The sequence below is a fragment of the Gavia stellata genome, chromosome 20 (genome assembly GCF_030936135.1).
Source record: "Gavia stellata isolate bGavSte3 chromosome 20, bGavSte3.hap2, whole genome shotgun sequence".
In the NCBI taxonomy this organism is placed as follows: Eukaryota; Metazoa; Chordata; class Aves; order Gaviiformes; family Gaviidae; genus Gavia; species Gavia stellata.
In genome coordinates this window covers 8230001-8251686 of record NC_082613.1, presented here as the reverse complement: position 1 = coordinate 8251686, position 21686 = coordinate 8230001, and the positions used below count along the sequence as shown (strand labels likewise).

At 41.7% G+C, this 21686-nt stretch overlaps 1 protein-coding gene across 1 annotated transcript in view; it reads left to right on the top strand.

Annotated features, from left to right (window-relative positions):
- The first annotated feature begins 4791 nt into the window (after positions 1-4791).
- The window catches only part of TSHZ2 (teashirt zinc finger homeobox 2), a 141185-nt gene continuing 124290 nt past the window's right edge, over positions 4792-21686 (top strand). Inside the window, exon 1 of the mRNA XM_059827414.1 lies at positions 4792-4831. Within this exon, the coding sequence (XP_059683397.1) occupies positions 4792-4831 (40 nt within the window). The remainder of the gene's footprint in view (positions 4832-21686) is intronic.

Genomic DNA, 21686 nt, shown 5'->3' with positions numbered 1-21686 from the left:
GTTTCCAAAAAGCATTCAATAGTAACAAAATTTTCTAATGGTAAGGCCAGTAGAATAGTTTGCCCAGAGGAATTGTCGAATCTGCATCGCATTGGTCAAATGTGCCTCAAGAGTGAAACAAGTATAGTTAATCCTACCACTGGGCAGAGAGGACTGCACCGGACAATTTACCAAGGTACTCTCTTCTCTGTAAGGAATCCCCAGTCTGTCTGTCAAGTTCATTCTTTCAAAATCCCAGGGTTTTTTAAAATCTTTTTTTTTTCCCCCAGTAATTTTGAATAAGAAGGAAGTAAACATTGAAGCTGACAATGTCTTTAGCTGGCAATAATACTACATATTGAAAAGTTTTCATTTATCAAACCCAAATAATTTCTAACTTTTTTTTTTGTTTGTAGAACTTGTAAGAATTTCCACTTTTTCTTTCTCTAAAGTGGTAGGCAACGCATGAAGGAGGTCAACTCCGAGATTAATTTCATTCCAGATGAGTAATGTACCTACATATAGATAACTTTTAGGGAAAAAAAAGAAGGAAAGAAAAACCCCATACACATTTAATTATCAGCATAGCAGCCACAGAAAGAAAGACAGACAACAAAAATAAGTAAGATAAGACACTTCAAGTAACACAGCTGAGTTCGTTGTGACTACTCATGATGGGAACTGTTATCAAAGTCAAGTACACAAAGCATATTTGGCCCTTTATTGTGAACAAAAATGTCTGTAAGTTACTGTAATGCACGACAAATCCCACGCATTATTTTGAAAAATCAGACCAAAACCACCCCAAAGCTATAGCAATAGAGGATTTTCACTATCCCAGATCACACTCTTGTTTTATGTAATCTGCACCTAACCAAGAAATTGGAAAACCTATAAGGACATACCTAGTTGATTGTATGTTGCTACATTTGGGGGGAGAAAATTCCTTCCGGGTCCCAGTAGGGAATTCAGCTCATGCCCTGAAGCATGAGATTTGATTACTCTTTTTTGAACATGCATAACTGCCATTGCTATTACTGGTCATAACATTTTGTCAGGAAAGAGAAATATTATTCTGCAATGTAATAAAAATAGATAAAATTCAATATAGCTTCAGAATCATTTGCTGCATTTCCAAAGTAAACATTAAGCACCCATCAAGATTATTCCATTGGATAAGCCAAGGAAGCCTCCAGTGCTATCTGTTCATTTTATTATCTCTAATTTTCAAGTGTGCAAAAATGCTTTCAGTAAATATTATGGGTTCTTCCTGTGCTAAAAGAGATGCTAAATGACCTTCACCAACTTAGTTATAAATAACAGAAGCAGGGAGCACACAAATGCTGTCTAGTTTCAGCTCTATTCAAACCTATCAGCAAGTTCTGACCAGTGGATAAAAATGGACACCAGATTCTGCTTGCTTTTTTCCCCCCTTCTTCATAATCCCACCTCAGTTCCCTCTTGAAAGGCATTCTGTTCTGTCAGCCATAATGGCATCTGCTGGTGGAGACAGGAAGCCATAAATCTGTAGGGTTCCTCTCGACCAAGCCTTGTTAATGCTCCCATTTATCACCCAGGATAGGGTGCCATCTCACTAGTGCTCTACTCAGAAGTCCATCTTCTCAATTTCCCTTTCCCAAAGGAGCAACCATTTAAAACAGTGACTTTCTCATCTTGCATGTTGAGACTGAAAACGCCACTGATACAAATACCATACCCAGTGTGTAGCACTTGGATTTAAGCCACGACTCTGGAGAACAATAGCCGCTACTTGCTGATCCCAGACTACACTGAATCGCTGCTTTGCTTACATCTAGAGCTTGTATCTTTTCAACTTGCGCAGAAGTAGCAGATCCCAGATGGAGAGGTTAAAATCCGAGGTGACTCCGTCATTCACCCCCCCGCCCCTGATGCCTGCTAGTGTCCCAACACATTATGCCACATCCCATGGTTTGGCAGAAATGTTAATAAAAACATCGCTGCATTAAAACATCATTTAATATACAATGCCTCATAATAAACTATCCTAATCAGAGGTGCAGTGTCCTTCTGTGCAGCCAGGGAGGAGAGGAATGGAGAAAGCAGAAATATAAAACCAACTAGAAGTTATCTCCATTTTTCTGATTTGGGAACCAAGACGCAGGAGCTGAAGGGTTCAAAATCACAAATTAAGGCAGGATGAAATGCGAAAAGAAAATCCTAGTTTGCCACCCCGCCTCTGAACTACCTGATCCGGGTCCAGTGCTGTGCTTACAAGTTAGATAGCATGTCACTTCTTCTCATCACAGGGCCGGGATAACTGCCCCGCTGCCACGGATGCTGTGGCCCCTCTTGGCCTGTGTTTACACCTGCCTGTATCGGAGGCAAAGCAGAAATCCCCTGGAGTGCAGCAACAGGATTTTACACGTGCTGCACACAGGTATAAGAGGTCTGTGCAATTGCAACTGATTGAAGCAGAGCTGTTCACTTCTGAGTGAGTTATGCTAGGCAGAAGTGGAAAAATGAGTACTTTATAGTAGTGTTATCCTATTTTATCTTTCAAACTAAGCATTTGTTTGCACCAATAAATACTTTTAAATTGCTTATAAAAATTGCTAGAGTTCGCGCAGGGAAGGCTATGAAATAATTTAAGTGAAATCAGTTAGGCGGACACTTTCATATACACAATCTCATATTAGGCTGCTAAATACAAAGGTCACTTAGGGGTCTTCCCGTGGAAACTCATTCCCTGCCTGACCTGCGGGACTGCGGTTTGCAGATCGCCAGTGACCCCAGCTTTAACGCAGCAGCTCGTGCTGCTGCTTTGTAACAGAGCCCAATCTAACAGATTGATTTTAGAGGGATGCAAATTATTCCTATTAAATCCAATAGTTTCATTAGAAAGATACAAATGCCAGAACAGCCACAAAAGTATCTAAGAACTCAGTTCCATAGCAAACTCCAGGATTAGGCTACGGAGTATTGCAAAATCCACTTTTAAGAGTGCTTATACAAATTATAATTGAATGCATAGAATTGAATCTGTCCTTTCAGTCCCAAATCACTTTTAAACCCTCAAGGTGTTAACAGCTGCTGTAAAAAAAACCCTGAAATGAATAAATGGGGCAGGGGAAGTTATCTCCATGTGTCTTAGTGACCAAAACTGTTCAAAGCTCCAGCACCACCCGTCCCTCCTCGGCCTGGCAGTCGCTTGGGCTCTGTGAAAGGGTGAGACACTCTGTACGGTTGGACAGGACATGGATTTGGATTGCCATGCGGGTGCAGAAGCACCCGATGGACATACCCGATTCCCCCTAAATCCAGGTGCCGGGGGGAAGTGGGAGAGCAGAGGGTGCTCGAGCAGGACACACCAAGCCTGCTCTCCGGGGCTCTGCGGTGGTGCGGTGCTTTTTGCCTACAGAAGGGCCTCGGACGAAGCCCTGCCTCTCCCCCGAACTTCACCGCACTTCGCATCTACGTCCGACCCCGCTGATTCCCCCCGCGGCTCCTAACAGGGGGACAACCGTTAGGGTGAGGAAGAAGAGCGCAGAAGACGAAGGGCCCCGGTTCCCCCAGCCCCGCGCTCTCCGCAGGCATTTACGCCGGGGGAAGCACCGGGCACACGCCAGCCGCCAGCCGGTGGTGCGGCGGAACGGCGGCAGCCGCGGCTCCCCGCAGCCCTCCCGCACGCCGGGGTAATTGCCTTAAATCCCCGTTATTCTCCTGCAAACGGCCGTACACCGGCCCTTCCGGCGTGAAACGGGGCGAAGGACGCCGCCGCCCCGTCCGAAGCCCCCCCGCCCTCGGGGCCACCCGTCGCAGCCCCCCCCCCGCCCCGCGCCGGGCGCTTCCCGCCGCTCCCCGCAGCGCCCTCCCTCGGGAGACAAACTCTCCGGGGGCGCGTGGGGTGGTCTCGCGTGGGGGGGGGAAGGGGCGCGCGCGGGGCGGGCGCGCGTGGGGTCGCCCCGGCGGGTGGGGCCGCGGTCGCCCCAGGTGCCGGTGGGCCCGGTGCCGGCGCGCCCTGTCTCTTTAATGAACTGCTCTGCCGCCTGTCTGCGCGGAGTAAATTTCATCCTGTCATCAGGTCGCGGAGGAGGAGTTTGTTAATGTTCAGTTTGCTCAGTGGATCGATGTTTGCTGGCATCGCCTCGCCCTGCCTGTGTGTGTGTGTGTGTGTGCGCGCGCGTGTGTGTGTGTGCGCGCGTGTGCCTGTGTGCGTGTGTGCGCGCGTGTGTGTGTGAATACCAGATTTCCTTCCATCCAAAGCCTCCCTGTCCTCTCCCATATCACTCACTGCCTGGCATCTGACAGCACGGAACCTGCAGCGCTCCGCGCACACACACACACACACCACGCACACCCGGGCACCGCTCCGCCATACAGCTCTGCGAGGAGGAGGAGGAGAGGAGAGGAAAGGGAGGAAGCAGCCAGCCCCACAGTCTTTCCAGAGCTGCCTTTTTAATATATACATATCTATTTTGTTATTTATTTATTACCGTCCTCTGGCACTGTGGGCGCCTTTCATTTGCTCCTGAGCTTGGATGTTTGAATCAAAGCAAAGCAAGTGTTGCAACAGTTAAAAAAAAAAAAAAAGCCAACCAAAAAAAAAAAAAAGAAAGAGAAAGAGAGAAAGAAAGAAAGAAACCTAGATCTCTAAAATAAAATAAAAACCAAACAGGTTCCTATCAGTGAAGTGGAAAGGAGGGGGGCAGGGGAGGCTTGAGGGGGGTGTTGGGGAAAGCAGCTGAGAGGCAGAGGCAGAGAAACACGGCTCAGGAGCGTCTCAGGGCTCTCGGATCTGGGGACAGAAGTGAGATTGGAGAAAGTAGAGCGATGCCAAGGAGGAAACAGCAAGCACCCAAACGGGCTGCAGGTAAGGAGAAGCCATCCACTTACACAGCCTCTGTCTCTCCACTCCTTCCAATCCTACCCCCCATCTTTATTATTATTTAGGGTCACCCTTGCTTTTCCGGGCTGGATCTTTATTTATTTATCCCCCCTCCCCCTCCCTTTCCCTTCGTAACTCTACGGAGCCAGTTTCATTCCTTATTGCCAAGATCTTTACTCTGACATGGGCTGTCCCCTTCCACCCTCCCGCCGCTCCCACCGCGCTCGGTCCCCGCTGCCTCCTGCTCCGAGCTCCCATCCTGCCCTGGCTAAACTTTTCCCCCCAACTTTCTCCCACTCGGCTCCCCTTCTCCCCCGGCCCCTTTCCCTCCCCGAACCGAAAGCCGCCTCCCGGGCGCTTCCCGCTTTAGTCTTGGGTGGTTTTTTTTCCCTCTTTCTGATTTTCCGCCCCCCCCCCCCCCCCCGGTGGTTTTTGTTTTTAAAACGTGTGTTTCGCGAAGTGGGTCGGTGTGTTTAATCTTTTATTTCGCCGTGTTTCTGGTGGCAATGCTGGCCGGGTGTGTGTGTGTGTGTGTGTGCGCGCTGTGTATGCCTGAAATAGTACAGGGACTGTCTCTGCTGATGAACCCGGTGGGGAAGTTCAGCCTTTGATCATCAGTGGTGAAAATTGCAACAGGAAATAAAATGAAACGTTCTGACTGTTAGAAGACAATCCACATTTTCAAATGAAATCCTTCTTTTGTTTTGTAGCCGAGTTTATATATTTGCACATGCCAAGTGGTTTTGCAATTTATTTATTTTTTTTAAAGAAGAAAATAGTTTGCAACTTTGGAAGTGTTTTGTTTTGTCGTTTGTAGGGTGTTCTTTTCCTTTTGGGGGCCAAGGAAAAGAAACAGATGAGTGGGCCTATATAGTAAATCTTTTCAAAGAGTTTTCTTTCAGGCTGCTTAATTGCTTTTTATTTTTTTTTAATAGTGTGGTGGGGTTTTGTTTCTCGGAAGCGCACTATGGAAGTTCATTTTTCTTCTGCCAGACCCACCCACTGAAAAATCAGCTTTCCAGTTGATTGCCAGCTTTGATTTGACATTTGATTGATCACCTGTCATCTTGCTGCCTTTGATCTATTCATTCTTGATATATATCAATAAATCACTCACCATGGTAACCCAAGTGCCAATGACGTAAGGCTTGCCCTCTAGATTCTCTTAGCCAGACATGCACAATTATTATCTTGTTTGGCTTTAATGTAGGCGGGTTTTTTCACTTCTTTTTTTCTTTGTGTCCTTCATCAGATTAGTTCTCTAAAGAAAACTAATATTTTATGGGTTTAGTTTAAAAATGGTTTACTAATTTTTCCTCCCCCTTCTGAATATTTTCTAGGTGTAGTATATTATATGTGGGACAAAATGTACAGGCAAGTTTAGTGGCACACTTGAATAAACTTTGAAAAGTAGTGCTTGGGATTCCTTCAAAGGTAAATGTTATTTCAGAGAAACTGGGACACGCATAACTTTTATAAACTTGTATGTTTTGCCGTATTCATATAGGTGTAGGACAATGGTATGCAAGCAGAGTCTTTTGGGATGTGACCAATGAATGTACCTATGCAGGTTGCTAGTATGATTTCTGGCAAGCAAAGATCCCCTTTAACCATAAATAATAGTTAAGCTAGAAATGCATATATATATATATATATATTCGGAAGAACTCTCTGATGAGTTGCTACTATTGTTTTATTCACAAAGAGGTTATATCTGAATAAGGCATTAACGTTTTCAACTTGCAGGATAAATAGCTATTTTCTCATGGATGCTGATCATCACAGTGACAGTGCTAGAATTGCTCCTTTTTTCTCTCTGTCAGGAGTATGAGGCTTCATTTTATTTTGTTTTCAAAGTAGAATTTTCACTTGGAATGTGTGTAGTATCTTTTTGTAGAAGGGGCACCCTGTCCTTTTTTAGAAACATAGGCTACAGAGTAAGTAAATTTTTGCGAGCAAAGCCCATGCTGTTGTTTCCCGGGATTTCCCTGCTGAGAATACAGTAAGATATGTTTTTATCCAGAACGCTATAGTATTTTTGAGAATCTTAACCATGAGGTAGAAATTTGAATGACCACAATAACACCTCTCCTTTCTTACTCTCATTATAAATGTGCATTGCTCTTGAGTGGTGCATTTCTTTGATTGTATTTGTCCTCAGATCAATGTTGTTTCAGGTGAGCAAAATATTGCAAATGCGGTCCAGTTTCCTCCAGCGTAACTGATTTGAAGTAGGTTTATACATTTGCAATAGTTCTCCTACTCTGAAGTTGTATTTGTGTGTTTGTGGGGGGTAGGGGGGATTTCAAAGAGCAGACGTGCCTGTTGTATATAGTTCTTAAAACCGACTTTCATTTTCAGGGATAGTGCTGAGGTTCTGTTTTGTGTGGTGAAAAATACCTCAAAGTGACAGTAGACAGACTGTGCAATAAGAAATGAATCGCTCATCAAGGCTGATAGCAGAGCTCCTTATTCCTTTTATTTAAAGGAGTTAATACATTATATATTACTTAATTTTCACTTTTATTTATTTTTAGTTGTAGAAGTTCAAAGGTATCAGTTGCACTGCATTTTGTCTTGATGGCAGCAGAGATATTGAAGAGAAGTTTGCAACTTTTAGCTTCTTTAGATAGTTCACCTCCAACGGAAGAAAAATGATAAGCCTTATGATTCTGGACATGCCTGCTTTTGTCATTGCTTAAAATTAAATACTATGCACAACTGTAAATAATTACTACCATGCACTGACTTTGAAAGCAGGTTTCTAGTTTGATTAATGAATAATGTAAAGGTTAGAGAGAACCAGCAAGTGAATCAGAACTGAAGTCCTGCTGCTAGATGAAAATCTATCTAGAGAAATATACACGGCAATTTTGTCCTTTTCTATTATTAATTTTAAGCCTTGTATTCCTAAGAAATATATTACAGACCATTGTAATGAAACAAGGTAGTGTAATTGGATAAATGGGGCACTATGTATGTTTGATGATGGGGATTTTTGATCTCAGATTACACTTTTTAAGACACTTTATTGCACATCAACACCGAAACTATGTCAAATGCATTTTGATCTTTCCAGGGCGGAATCTTTTCTGAATCGTCATTCTTTTTCGAGATAGTAATTTCCATTTCGATAATTCTTGAAGCTGATAGTTACAGCTCTTTATATCAGTGCCTGCTTTAGCATCATACTTCTGTTTACAATAAACAACCCATTTGTGTTGTAGCTTTCACCCAAATTAATCACAAAGGGCTTTACAAACTGTGGGCCTGATTCTTCTTTTGCTCAGGTGCAAATCAAAAATAGCTTTACTAGCAGCATCAGTGCAGTTGCAATGAGTATTGTCTGCTCCTGCAAGTAAGAAGTGACTCAGGCCCAGAACGTACTTCATCCTTCAATGAAATGCAGCCACCTCTGGGGTAGAAGTCTTGTAACGATTCCATAACAAATGGTAATATATTAACAGAAGGGTGGAAAAAGGGTGGGAGCAAAGCAGAATTGCTATTCAGATTTTATTCCTAGGGGTATGAAATAGCTTTCAAACACAATTTCACTGGATTAAACTCTCCTTTCCCATGCAGCTTGTTTAAATGTGCATATTTTATTTTGTGATCATGAATTGCTAGTTTGCTTTTTTAAAGCCTGCAAAGAGGAATCTGGACTTAATGCCTTCTCTGGCTGCAATTTTGTATTTCTTCTTTTCTTCCTCTCCCAGCTCCAATAGGCTATCTAAGAACCAAAGCTTTGGAAAAGTACAGCCGAAACAGATACCAGTCGCATTTATTTTGTTTATTGGAGCTGTAGAATAACACAGTTTTGTTTTTGGAAGAGTCCTCATAGATCACCAAACAGAAGAGGGTTAACAGTCAGTACTTTAAAGCTGCAGTTTGCACCTTAGTAGTAAAAGGTTATTTAAAACAGGAACACATTCAGAAAGTGAAATTCTGCTTCTTCAGAGAGCAGAGTAAATGACCAGCTAGGTCTGATGTGTACATTTCTGCGATGAAATGAAGCGATATATACATGTATTAATAACCAACAGCGTCGTGGCTTTTCGAGTATTACTTGTATGCTTTATTATAGGGGCAACAGAAGCAGGTTCCAAGCAGGCAGTACTGAATGAAACTGTAGAAATGGCAGCACTGCTTTGTTTAAACATCCTCCAGAAAAGCAAGTGCACATCAAAACCACCTAAATAGCTCATGCCTCAGAACCTTTCAGTTACTGTGCACATCACGATGCTGACAGATGACAAAAAAGCCAAGGTATTAACAAACAAGAGGATCCTTTAAATCCTGGTTAATTAAATATATTCCAAAATAGGTACTTTTGCAACTAAAGAGGCACCAAAATTAGTCGCCATCTGCGTTAAATTCTGGAATTGGCTACTAAGCCCGAAGCTGCTATGTAATTTTTTCCCATGTCAAAATTCAGGCCTGAATGGGACAATTTGAAATCATGTTCATTTTAGTTACTGTTTCCTTATTTCAGTTTTACTCTCACATATCAAAGCACAGTATATTATCACTATATAAAGAGTGGGACTCACCATGAGTTCAGCCCCTGTGACTGTGATATAAAAGACGTTTCCATCAGTAAATGACACAATTTTATAGCACTTTTAAAAACACGTTCATTGTCAGAAATTCTTTTGCATAAATGCTCTCCCTCTTCCGTGCTCTCTAATCGAAAAGCCCATTTTCTTCAAAACAGCAGGATTTCGGTATTTCCTCCCGGCACTTTCTCCTCCTGATTTTTGCTCTCATTAGTAGCACCCACCTCAAGTAACTCTTTCCCCTAGAAGAGGTCCCTGGAGTTCCTCTGTAGCACAGGACCAGGGTGAGCCTTTCTCCCATCATTTTACTTCCCATCCCGATGAGGACATCACTCCCAGAGAGCAATTCCAGACTCACGGAAAAAAAAAAAGCTGTCAGTTGCTGTGGCTGCAATTCCCAACTTAGCAGCAGCAGAGGGAATGGAACTGTACTCTATCAATTACAGTTGGAACCAGAGGCTAAACACTTATTGTGTTAAGCTATTGTGCAGATCTTAAGAGCTCAAACGTAAAAAAAATATCATGTCAGCTAGTGGAGAGGAGAATAAGGCCTGGTTCTTCTACTGGATGACGTATTATTAGCAAATGCAAAGTAAAATGATTCAAATTCTGTTTAACGCTTCTCAGGTTGAGACATGTGTGTACCATATTATGCCTTAAAAAGGGGGGATCCTACTGACTTTACTGCTAAATTAAGCCTTTGTTTTTCCCTCTTCTCTGCAAAATGAAAATATTTGTGAAGTTTTACCTCTAAAGCGTGCTCATGCAAGCAGAGAGACATTTTCATCTGTCTCCGAATCTGATACAGGAGTCAATTGGAAACACATTACACTCTCAGCTCTAGCCTTACATTTCATTCGTGCAAGAGCAGTGATTTTTCATTACCTATTTAATTACAATAATTTACATGAGAGTGGGGCCCGTTCTGCAGCTCTTACTCAGCACTTTGCTTCAATGGGTAACTGGCCTGTGTAAAGACTGTCTATGTAAGACTGGGTTGTTTAGCTACAAAATTAAATATACATGTTACTTTACTAATGTTTTGCTTCTGAAGAGGGACCAGATTCTGCCAAAGCTTTAAATCTAGGGAGAGTTCTGCTTGTAACTTGTGTTACTAATGGTTGCATGCTATTCTTTTCTAAAGTCTGTATGACCGAGATATTTTGCTTGCTCGGCTAACTTCACTTCTCAAACACGTTTCCATTCTCTGTGGTAATTACCGAACACTATTTCTTGATACCAGTAGATGATACAGTCTTTTAAAGAAACCTTTTTTAACATGCAGTGTTGCGTTGTGCACACAAGCAGCAGCTCTCAAGTAAATGCACGAAGACGGTTTTGCAAATCGGAAGCCTGAAAGTTCTTTGTAGCTTTAGGGACTAAAATCAGTTCTTTCTCATTAAGGTGACCTCTCACTTGAGGCTGTTGCATCTTGGCACCGAGTCATTTTTACCATGTTATAATAACGGCTTCTGCAACTGAGAAATACCTTGACAGCGAACGGTGTATTTTTTAAGGTTTCAAGGAGAAACGCATCATAGAAGCACACTGTTTCCCATTAGATTTACACATCCCTCTTTAACTGTTGCTGGCTTTTCATCCGTTACCTTGTGAGGTTTCTCAAGCAAAAAGAAGTGGAAAAACTGGTCTTATGATCTAAGTGTTGCATTAAGTGTTTCATTTAGAAAAATGAAGAGAATCTTTGTTTCCCTAAAGAAATGTTTTCCCCCTTTGCCCTAGGAAAAAGAAAGTCACAACAATAGCTTCAAAATGACAAGATTAGATGGTGAAAAATACATAGTTTATAACGTGCAGCACCAAATTGTTCCAAGTATTGGTAAAATTCCACAGTTAAATAGAGCAAACAGTCCTAAATGTATTGGAAATAGACCCTCTTCAGGTATGCAGACATACATACCTCCAAAAAAGAGAGACAAGTGACTGCCTGGGAGAGAGATGCACCGTTCTTATTGATACAAGCTGGAAAGCTCACTTGTTTAGAGCAGTTTTTGATTATTCCACCAATATTTGCCCAAATGTTAAAATTCCTGTGATGTTAGGAGTTGTGTCCACTGAAAGTTCTTTGTTAGTGTTTATTTTCTTTAAACCCCCAGCTCCTGGAGTCTGGTGATTATGCAAATGCCCAATATGCACTTTAAAAGGAAAAATTTATTTTAAACTCCTAGCTATGGAGAACTAAGGAGCTTGAAAACATGCAGCCTAAGAGTTCTTATGCCAGAAGAAAAATGCCATGATTCTCAAAGTGACTGTTTTTAACATCTCATAATTTTCAGCTAGTCTCATGATTTTTGAGGGTGTGCTTCATGATGTTTGAATAAACAAGGTTGGCAATACTGCTTTTGACTTATTCTGATGATGAACTGGTGTATGTGTCTGCACATATAATTATATACATACACACACATAATACCAGTAAACAAAATACATAATATAATGGTGGAGTGGAGTTACGTGAATAGTAGCTCTGAATTTGGATTGCTATAAACAAAGCAGTTTTGAGAGATCAGACCATCGGTTCTTGAGGAGTGGCTTTCAGTTGAAGCTTCATGGAGATTGTTTTTAGTGGCAATTAGATCTAGAAAGTTAATAGCCAGTAACTGTTCTTTAAAGCCTAAACACTTGCAAGACCTACGAGGAATGCACAGCCTGCCTTTTTTCCATATAATCAGTCTCAACTTTATTGAAAAAAAATTTACAACTAGCAACATTAATGCTGTATTTTTATTGTATTAATGCAAATGAGATGCTGACTTCTTTCATCTCCACGGCTTGTATCTATTATAGCTGTATCTTATTGCTTTCTGTGTCTTTTCTCCCTGCGTTCTGTAAACTGCTATCTTCTAATGATACTGAAGCTCATTAAAGTTACTCACAATGCTAAAGAGACTATGGGAAGCATCCTTAGCTCTAGATGGTTATAGAAAAGCAAACCTACTGATTATATGGGGAAACGTAATCCAGATCAACCCTTCCACTCCCATTTTTGGAAACTCTTAAAATTGATAGGTCAAACAGGAGGAAAAAACTTGCAGGAAGGGCTGTATACTGGAAAGAACAGGTCATTTTTAATACACATCCCTACCTGACAAAGATGAAAAGCAATAAAGTTTTAAGGAGCTTTCTGGCTCTTCCTGCATCTCTCTCAAAAGACTCATTTAATTGAAAAGCCTGTTGTGCTTGTTTTTATGCATGTGAAAGAGAAAAGGGGCAATTTTGCACAAGGCCTAATATTCCAGCACAAAATAATCAGAACTCCTTCTGGTTGCTGTTTAAGTCTCTCTGTTCATATAAAATTAAGACTCACTTATCTTAAATTGTAGTAAATCTTATTCAATATTGCTTTCATAACTTAAAAAATGGTGTTAATTATTCCCAAAGCAACTTTGCTGAAGTGATATTTGGTCTGTTTATGTGGAATCAGTGCAGAATTCCTATTGAAAAAGGAGCAGCACACAGTTCTTGTTTTTAATGAAAATAATTAAATTCTCTGGAATACCTTAATAGCAAAGATTTTTTTCTAGTGAAACTCTGCTTAGAGGAGATCGGAATGAAAATCTGCACATTGGTGCAGTTTGGTATGTGCAGACAACAAGCCTATTTCTATCACTCACCCTCCACTTGGACAGAAGTAATTTTTTTTGGTAGAAAGATTTTACTCTGAATTTTCCATATATGAATAATTTTGTGTGAATTTCACTGGGAATCACCACTACAATTCATAAGGCCTGCAATTTTCTTTGTACCTACAGGAAGAACTCATTTACTTCCTGCAGCGTGAGTGGACTTCACAGAAAAGAGCTGGATCTTTTCATGATGTACCGTTTTATATAGAAGAAACATAACCTTACGCTAGCTGGTTTATTGGTCTACGAAAATTAATTTTTTTATGTGTCTTTCAGCCATGTCATAACGCTTATAAGGACAGTACAAGTAGCATTAAATTAACATGTGAGAGGTGAAAGAAGCTAAGTAGTTATATTGATCATCTGTAGCATTAAATGCTAAAAAAATTAAAAGCTTTCTAGTGCTTTTGATTAGCTGCATGGTTCCTGCTCGTATATGTGTGCTTTGTTAGGAGGTGGAGTAATATTTCTTCACACTTAGCACCTTTCTTCCAAGGTTTTCTTATTAATGCTATGTACACCTCAGAATAACCCCAGTGAAGTAGAATATTTTTTCCCCATTTTACGGAAAGGCAGATTGAAGCCAGGAGGTATTAGCTGATTTGCTCAAGGTCAAACAGCATTTGCTCCTAATTCCCGACTCTAGGTGCTAGATCATATTTCTATTGTCAGCGCGCTTCCAGGGCAGAAAGCTGGGCTGGAGGCTCAAGGCATCCACATGCCTGCTGCTGGGGCACCGGGGAATCGGCCGTGGAGGGGAGCTGGAAAGGCAGTTTCATCCTTTCCGTGCAACTCCCGGCAGTGGAGGAGGCGGCACTTTGCTTATGTCCAGGAGCTCCCAAAAGTGGGAGGACTCACAGTCAAAGAAAGCAGAGCTCTGTTAACTCTGTTAACAAGCCAAGGGAGCTTTTCTAGGCAATAGTTTTAAGTAGAATGGTTTAAGTTCTTTAACCACCCTAAATTATCCTCAGATGCATTTTTGGTCAGTGATAAGTTTCAGGACCAGAGAATTTGGTTATGGTTACTTTTCCCCCTATATACTGTTCTACGTTTCTTTGTCAGACCTGGGATATAGCTTTGTATTTCTGACAGTATATAATGCATTGCCCTGAGAAATACAAAAAGCCTGGTCTAGTTGTAACTAAACAGGACATACACATTTTCCTCCACCCAAACTGCCAGAGGTGGTTGGAAATCTCTGGTAGTAAAGTTTGAGGCTCTGATTTTTGTAAGTCAGCTTCTAATGTTAAGAGACTAAATCCTTATGTGGGCATCTAAAGAGAGACCTGAATTTTCAAAAGCTTTTAGCACCAAGCACTTCCCATGGACCTTCCTCAGTTCCCTCTCTGGTGTAAATAGGAATTGTTAAGCCTCGATCAAGGGCAGCATTGTTTTCTAAAGTGGAGATGTATGTATTGCCTATAGAAGAAATACGATGCAAGTAATAGCCTATGGATTCATTAAGGATTGTTTATGTTTATTTTCACACCATATTACCTTTCAGGAATGGTCGTTTCAGCCATTATATTGACAGGAACTCAGAATAAATCTTAGGTAATATAGGGCTAATCTGCCATACCTGGGAGACCACCTGCTACCCTTACGAACAGAGGCCAGATCGTGCGGTGCCGAATCACCAGGTAGGGCTTTCTTCTCTGGAGCTGGGGACTTGGGAAGCTCTCCCATGGCTCCTTTTCACGTGGAAATTAATGCTTGCCTCTATTTCTGAATAGTAGGTTATTAGAGTTCATATGCAAATTCCCAGGATGGGAATTTGTCTCTTTCTGATAATTGATATAATAATACATATTTTTAGTGTCTAAAGTCCTTGAGCTTGAGCCTTGTATATGTAATTTATGTTTACTTCTTACTGTTATTAACTGTAATTTAGTTGTTGATGCCTTTCATTGCCTTAGATTGAAGGGAGTGTCTCTATCCCATTGCCCCTCCACAAACAACGCCCTTTTAGGGTTCCTTATCCTGTATCCTTGCCCAGACATTTCCTAGCCTGTCAAATACTGTCATTTTATTCCTTACAGATCATTCACAGTACGTCTCCTGTTGCACACACAAATAAGGAACAAGTGCAATCAGGATGCATCATCGTTTAGCATAACAAATAAAAGCCGATCTGTGCAGATTTCCCTTAAAGCATCTCTTAATATGTATTGTCAAAATGTCTGAAGATGTCTTTTACTCATAAGCGTTTAATTATTTGTGACAATTAAACTAATATTCAGAGCAGGAAAAAAAATGAGGGTATTAAATATTTTCTCTTGTCAAAAGCTAACAAAATGTTACCTGACATAGAAAACTCCTTCAATTTTGTATTTCAAACATACTTTATAACTGAAAAAGCACTTAAAAAAATTACAGGGCCTCATTTCACAATTTGGATCCACAAATGGATTTGGTATTGAATTTGAAGAAATTGTGTTTTAAAGACCAGACCAGTAAATTTAAGGGCACAGTCATTGAAGTGTATATCAGTAATGAGCAGCTGAATACTTGATGGTTAAAAAGGAGTTCCTTTCAATTTTTAAGTCTGCACTGAAATTTGAGGCCAAGGACCCCTCTGACTGAATCAGGGACTCAGACTTGGGTTTTGTAGCCTCGGCCAGTTATTGTTCTACTTGTGCATGAGAAAAAACAGCTCAAATAACACAGACCAAGTCATCAACCTTTTCTATGTTCAGAATTATAGATATTGTTTTTCTTTTTTTGTCTGATGATCCCTCTAGCCGATGCATTGTTTGAACTGGAGAGGCAATGTGCTGTGGATGGGGCAGAACAAGTAGCCAACATTGCTGCCCAGGGCTCAGCACTTTCACCTGCCTGGCAGCCCTTTAATGCGGTAGAAGTTCAGCTATGTGATAACAAAAAGGGGAAAAAAAAACAGGAAAGATCTTGAAAAGATCAGAAAACCAATGGAGGCCTTGAAAGCATTGGTGTATGGATGCTGGAGTACTGCATAGCCCCAGGCACAGCAACAATAACATCTATATTATGGGTGCAACAGTTCCTATAGTCCAGATTGTTTGGAGTTTTCTGTTCAGAGGCTTGATTTTAACTGGTTCTAATGTTTCCAGTTCTGAGCTGCTCAAAGCAACGATTTCATTATCAAAATCTGTGTTTCCTTTCTTAAAATGTTCTTCCTGAAATTTAGGGTAGGATGTTATTTGGCAAAAAATTAAAAGACATACATCAGGGTTTATTTCAAAGCTGTGGGACCACTGTGCTTTCTGGCAGTGACGTGAACATTTTTCAGAGTTATCTTCTGCTTTCCCTGAGAAAATCCACCCAAATTTGTCTGACTTATGAAGTCTAAAAGTTGCTGTTGCCAAAGAATTTTTAGAAGGTGACACAGCATTCTCCGACGTGCCATCTCCACCACGCACGCTCTGTTCTTGGTTTCTCTTTTTCAATTACATTCCCTTAAAATATGTTTTAGCTGGGGATAAGTAGGACAATTGCTTTCCCTGCTGCAGGGACAGCAATGGGTCCGAGCAGTCAAAGGAGAATGAGGGAATTGTCTGTATTGTGTGTTTAGCTGGAGCCCAGGTCCTGAGATGGGAAGCAGGGAAATTTAGGAAGGAGAACATAGACAAGCAGGGGTAAGGACAGGAGCAGAGAGCATACAATTATCAAATATCTGTAGAAAATGGTGGTAAAAATCATACTTGACTCCACTGCCCGGTCAATGTAGAGCATGATATTCAACATTAGCTCTTGCAGTGAATGCATCTAACAGTTTCTGTCTAGATTAAGACCTGGGTGGAAATAAGTGTGGTTCCACATGTGCAGTTCCTAGCTTTCCTCAGCTTGCTTCTTCAAAAGCCTGGCTGGGCCCTGGCCTCGTCACAGGCAGGGGATGGATGTGTGCAGGAAATTAATCTACCTCAGCTGGGAAAAAAGGTACCATCTGTAGGGCCGCTGCTGGGTTTGTGGCGGGGGCGCGGAACGTGAGGAGCCTCCAGGCCGCGGCGGGGCCTGGCCTGGTGCTCCTGAGGTGGGCCCTCAGCCCCAGGGGGCCGCCTTCTGTGTGGAAAAAAGTAGAAAAATTCACTTAAAATTTGCCAGAGCTGTGCCCCCCATCTGTTAAACGGCGGTGGCAATGTCCCGTCCCTGAGGCATTGCGCAGGCAGTTCAGGAGTGGTCGCAAGGCCCGTGCGAAACACCATCGAAATGAAGAGAATCCTGATTCCCTGCTCGGAGTGGGGAGAAGATGGAGCCAGCGAGGCTCGGGGCCACACCTTGGCTGGGGAGAATTAAACAGACTTATGGAAGAGTTCAGGCAGCACACTGAGAGGTTTGTGGAAGCCATATATAAGGTATAATAATAATATATATAGGGCAGTTGCAAGGTATGGGTGCGGCGAGCTGCGGGAGCTGCCTGGTCAGCAGGCTGGGGTGGCGCGGGGCCTGGGGGAGCGCTGTGCCCCAGGTAGGCCGGAACAAAGCGGGGAAATTACTGGCAGTTAAGAAGCTGTTGTACGAAAGCGAGCAGCTCGGAGAAAATACAAAGAATAATGCCAGGAGTTTCAACCACAGATATCTGTTTAGATAAAAAGGGCCTGTTAGTCTGAGATCTCTTCTCATGCCGCAACATGCAAATTGCAAAGGCCTGATCCCTGCGTCGCTGTGTGAGTAACTGCCATTTACTTCAGCAGGCGCTGGGCCCTTGCAACAATGACTTTTGTTTTACTTGGGGCAGGGGTTTTTATTTTATTTCATCTGCTGCCCATGGGAGATTTTTCATAGAAATTGAATCTTTCTATCTGGAAGCCAGTGACAAAACTTGAACCAGGATCAGCAAGAGCAGAGTAGGTCACTTTCAGGTTATTGTACACTTTTGTGTCCCCTCCCAAATTTGTACCTTAAATAACTAAAATCCTGAGAATGTTAATCTAGAAAACAGTCACCCTTGCGTTACTCTTTTGCTGTTTCTGTGAACTTATTAGGGATCTTATAAACTTGTGATTTAGGTTAAACATTTGGAGAAATATTTCCAGGGAGGCAGAGGGATGTTATGATGCCATCAACATCTGGGTTTCCACTTGTTTGGATTAGGGACATTTTACCTTAATCATTCCCAAACATCTCTGCTAAAATCCTTTCTTTCATTTTTTATCACCTGTGGGGCATAGCCAGGCAGGTTTCCAGTTTGTGTGTGTGTGTGTGTGTGTTAGGTAAAGTGCTGAAATTTGTTGTTAGAGTGAGCATACGAACAGTCTCATTTTTATATTTGTCCTCTTTCATTATAGTTTTTTGAAACATTTTGATTCAGTTAAAATGCACTAGTTTCAATATACGAAGTATGTACAGGGGAACAAGGGAGTAATTATGAGTTTCTCCAAGGAAATAAGCATCTCTTAGCCATCATCCTACAACTGGGAAAGTTCTAATACATGACATCTATATAATTTAACCTAATAATTTTTTTTTTACAGTGATGTAATGGGGAGAGTGACCTGGACTTTGTAAAAGTTCCCCTACTTACTATAGATTCCCAAGGGCAATGTAACATTCTAGACAGTGTTTTATATGCCCTGATTAAAATGTAACATATTTTTGCATTTCCTGTGCAGTGACCTGTTAGCGCTCATAGACAGAACACTTAAAGAACAGTTACAAGGAGACATTTCCAAATGTGCCTAATATGCGCGAGTTTTTATAACATTCTTATTTCATTTGAAATTGCAGCTACAGCAGGAACCATTCAGATGGCGCATTGATTTAACTTTTTAATCCACTGTTTTGCTATGTCAAGTAAAATAAATGTTTGTTTTTAGCTCTGATTTTTGCATCGCTAAAACTCATAACTACTTGCTTTAAGCTTGGGATTCTAAGGGGAGCTACATTATCTGAGATTTAAAGCTTCCTTTTTGTAGCTGCTTTCTCACAACTCCCCCAGGAAAAAAAAGACAAAAGTACAACTTTAGCAAAAAGGGCTTTTATATCTCTATCAATTATAGAAACACCAGCTGCAGTAGATTACAAATGTGTTTGGCTGATTGTGATGTTGTGTGGGGAAAACTGTCACAAGGAGCTGAATTCTGTTCTCCCCGACATCACTGGGATGTTGCACAGCTCCCCGGGCTGCAGCCGGCACTTCTGTCGAAGCTGGAGTGGGCAAGAGCAGGATCTGGCTCTGAGACTGCCAAATTTCGTGCTGCCAAATCTAGCTCTGTACTTGAGCGCACGTTCTGGCGCTAGGAAAAAATATAGAGCTGTTGAATGTGAACACAAGTGCTAACCCTGTGCCAGTGTGTATGCCTGTGTTTTTCTGTGAGCTGCAGCAAAAGCCACACCAGCACATCTGTAACCTAGACCAGAAACCTCTGGGAAGAATCACTCCAGTTATTGTTGTTCTTTATTTTTTATATCCAAGGTATTTGTTTACTTTTAGTTTCTTGAAGAATAAAGTGGGGAGAAAAGGCACCACAGAACAAAAGTTGTTTGACCAGCCCATAAAGGTAAAGTAGCTGGAAGTCATGAGGGAAAGAAATATGATACCAAGACAGCAATGCAAGATGGGCAATTTAGCATTTTTGGTGGTGTTGAGCTCAGGAAAAATTAATGTATCAAAGTGTGTGCAGGTCGTATCACTCCACTAATATCCAGCAACATAAGGGCTTTCAGTTGGTTGCGTCTTGGTTACTCTTTCATTTATTTTACTGTGCTTTGGGTTGCTCTGGGAGGACGTGGTTGGGCCCTGGTTTATTTTAACATACTGACATAGCAAAGTTCTGTGTATACTTTACAGTGAAAATGCAATTTTCTATTTTCATTTAATCCCAGGAATGTTGGCATTTTCCAGGCTGTCAAACAAATGAGTGCACTGGAGAACAGTTAGATGTGTCTGTCTAGTTCATCTATCTAATCTACCTCCTTTCTAATGTGCCCATCACCATGGTGTCTGGGCAGAAAGTAGCTGCCCTGATTTTGCTTTTTGTCTTTATTGGCTGTGGTAACTTAATTGAGTCCTAACAGCTTTCACATTCATCTGCAAATATAATAACAAAAACATTATCAGAATAATGATTCATTTTTGTACTCTTACTCAGAATTTCCCCTTTCTCTTCTGAGTTTATTTGACTAGTTGATTATTGTTGCCTTATCTAGATGAGGTGATATTTTAGAAGTGTTGTACTAAATTGGAGTTTTACCTGAGTCAGCAGTGACTCAAAACTTCATTTGGCTTCTAAAATGAATTCACTCATGTCTTCTAACTTTCTTCTGCTTTTCTCTGCAGAAGCTGACGTCATTTACTAAGCCACCCAGTTTAGCAGCTGCATCTGTTCTGTGACCCTTTGCCATGTAAAACATAGGTAAAGGTAATAAAAAGTAATAGAAATTGTGGCTTCAAAAGTTATATCTTCATTTGGAAGCCCTGGTTTCTGTTAAATTTAATTACTTCTCTCTCTGCCATTTAGGTAAAAATGCATTGTAAGACATAAGTGAGCAGTTTTTCAAAAGCAGAGGCCTGCAGTCCATGCTAAGGGGAGAAAAAATCCCGCTGGTGATTGTCTGTATCTGTGCACATGGTTATCACGATCTGCATGCAGACGTAGGGAGGATGTGCTGCAGTGGGGCACTGTGGTGCTGCCAGCGTGCACAGTCATCCCGTCCGTATGAGTGGTCACAGTAATTTTAGAAACGTGTCTGCCGGGCATGCAGTGGCATCTGCACGGTCGTGTGCCACCTTCTGCTTTTGAAAAATGTGGCCTAAGTAGTAATCAGTTTGCAGAAGTCAATAAACTCTCATGTTGAAGAGGCCAAGTAACTGGCATGGTGCTGCTGAGGGAAAGACTTCACTGAAAATGCTGCAGATGTAGCTTTCTCAGCTATAATTGAATTTGATCTCAGCTGTACCGTTACATACAGCCCCTTTTCTACTCCTCTCCTACGTGTGTTGAAAGTGTCTTTATAAACCCACCCCCCAAAGATAATTTCATTGAGAGCCAGGCATTTCATACGTGACAGTGACTTCTAATCCCGTCTGGACTGGCAGATCGCAGATTCCCAGCCCATGGCCTCAGCATTTAACGTGAGTTCACACGAACACAGTAAACCCTTGTGCTGGCTGTTTGGTTAGTCCTGGAGTGATCAAGTAAGAGATGGATTACTTTTTGCAAGATTTAATTTCATCTTCCGGGTATTTGCAGTGGGCCGAAGTATGGACATGATTACATTTCACAGATTTTTGTGTGATTTAGAGCAAAAATTATTAGCAGAGCTGGCTCAGCAAGGAATTTCTGATGTAATCTATACCAGTTACAAGCAAGGGGTGTGGTAATAGGGAAAGAAAAAGGAGGGCTAAGTGTTTATCCCGGTTGACTGTGACAGAAAACAGGACTGGCAGGATGACAAACTGGCATAACCTTACTCTAGAAAGTGCAACGATTCCAACAAAAGTTCCAGCCATAATGTGTGGCTTTTAAAAGAGCTAGGCATAGGAGAGGACAGTTTCTTGGTGCATCCTTCAGCATAGCTAAAGCAGACAGAGGCAAGATCTGTATCATACAGTTTCTTTAGCTGCTATGGCAGTGTGTATGTTAAATAAGTGTTAGGAACTGGTTTTCAGGGTTTTGGGGGCGGGGCTGGTAGAAGAGACATACGAAAAATATATGGTTGTTA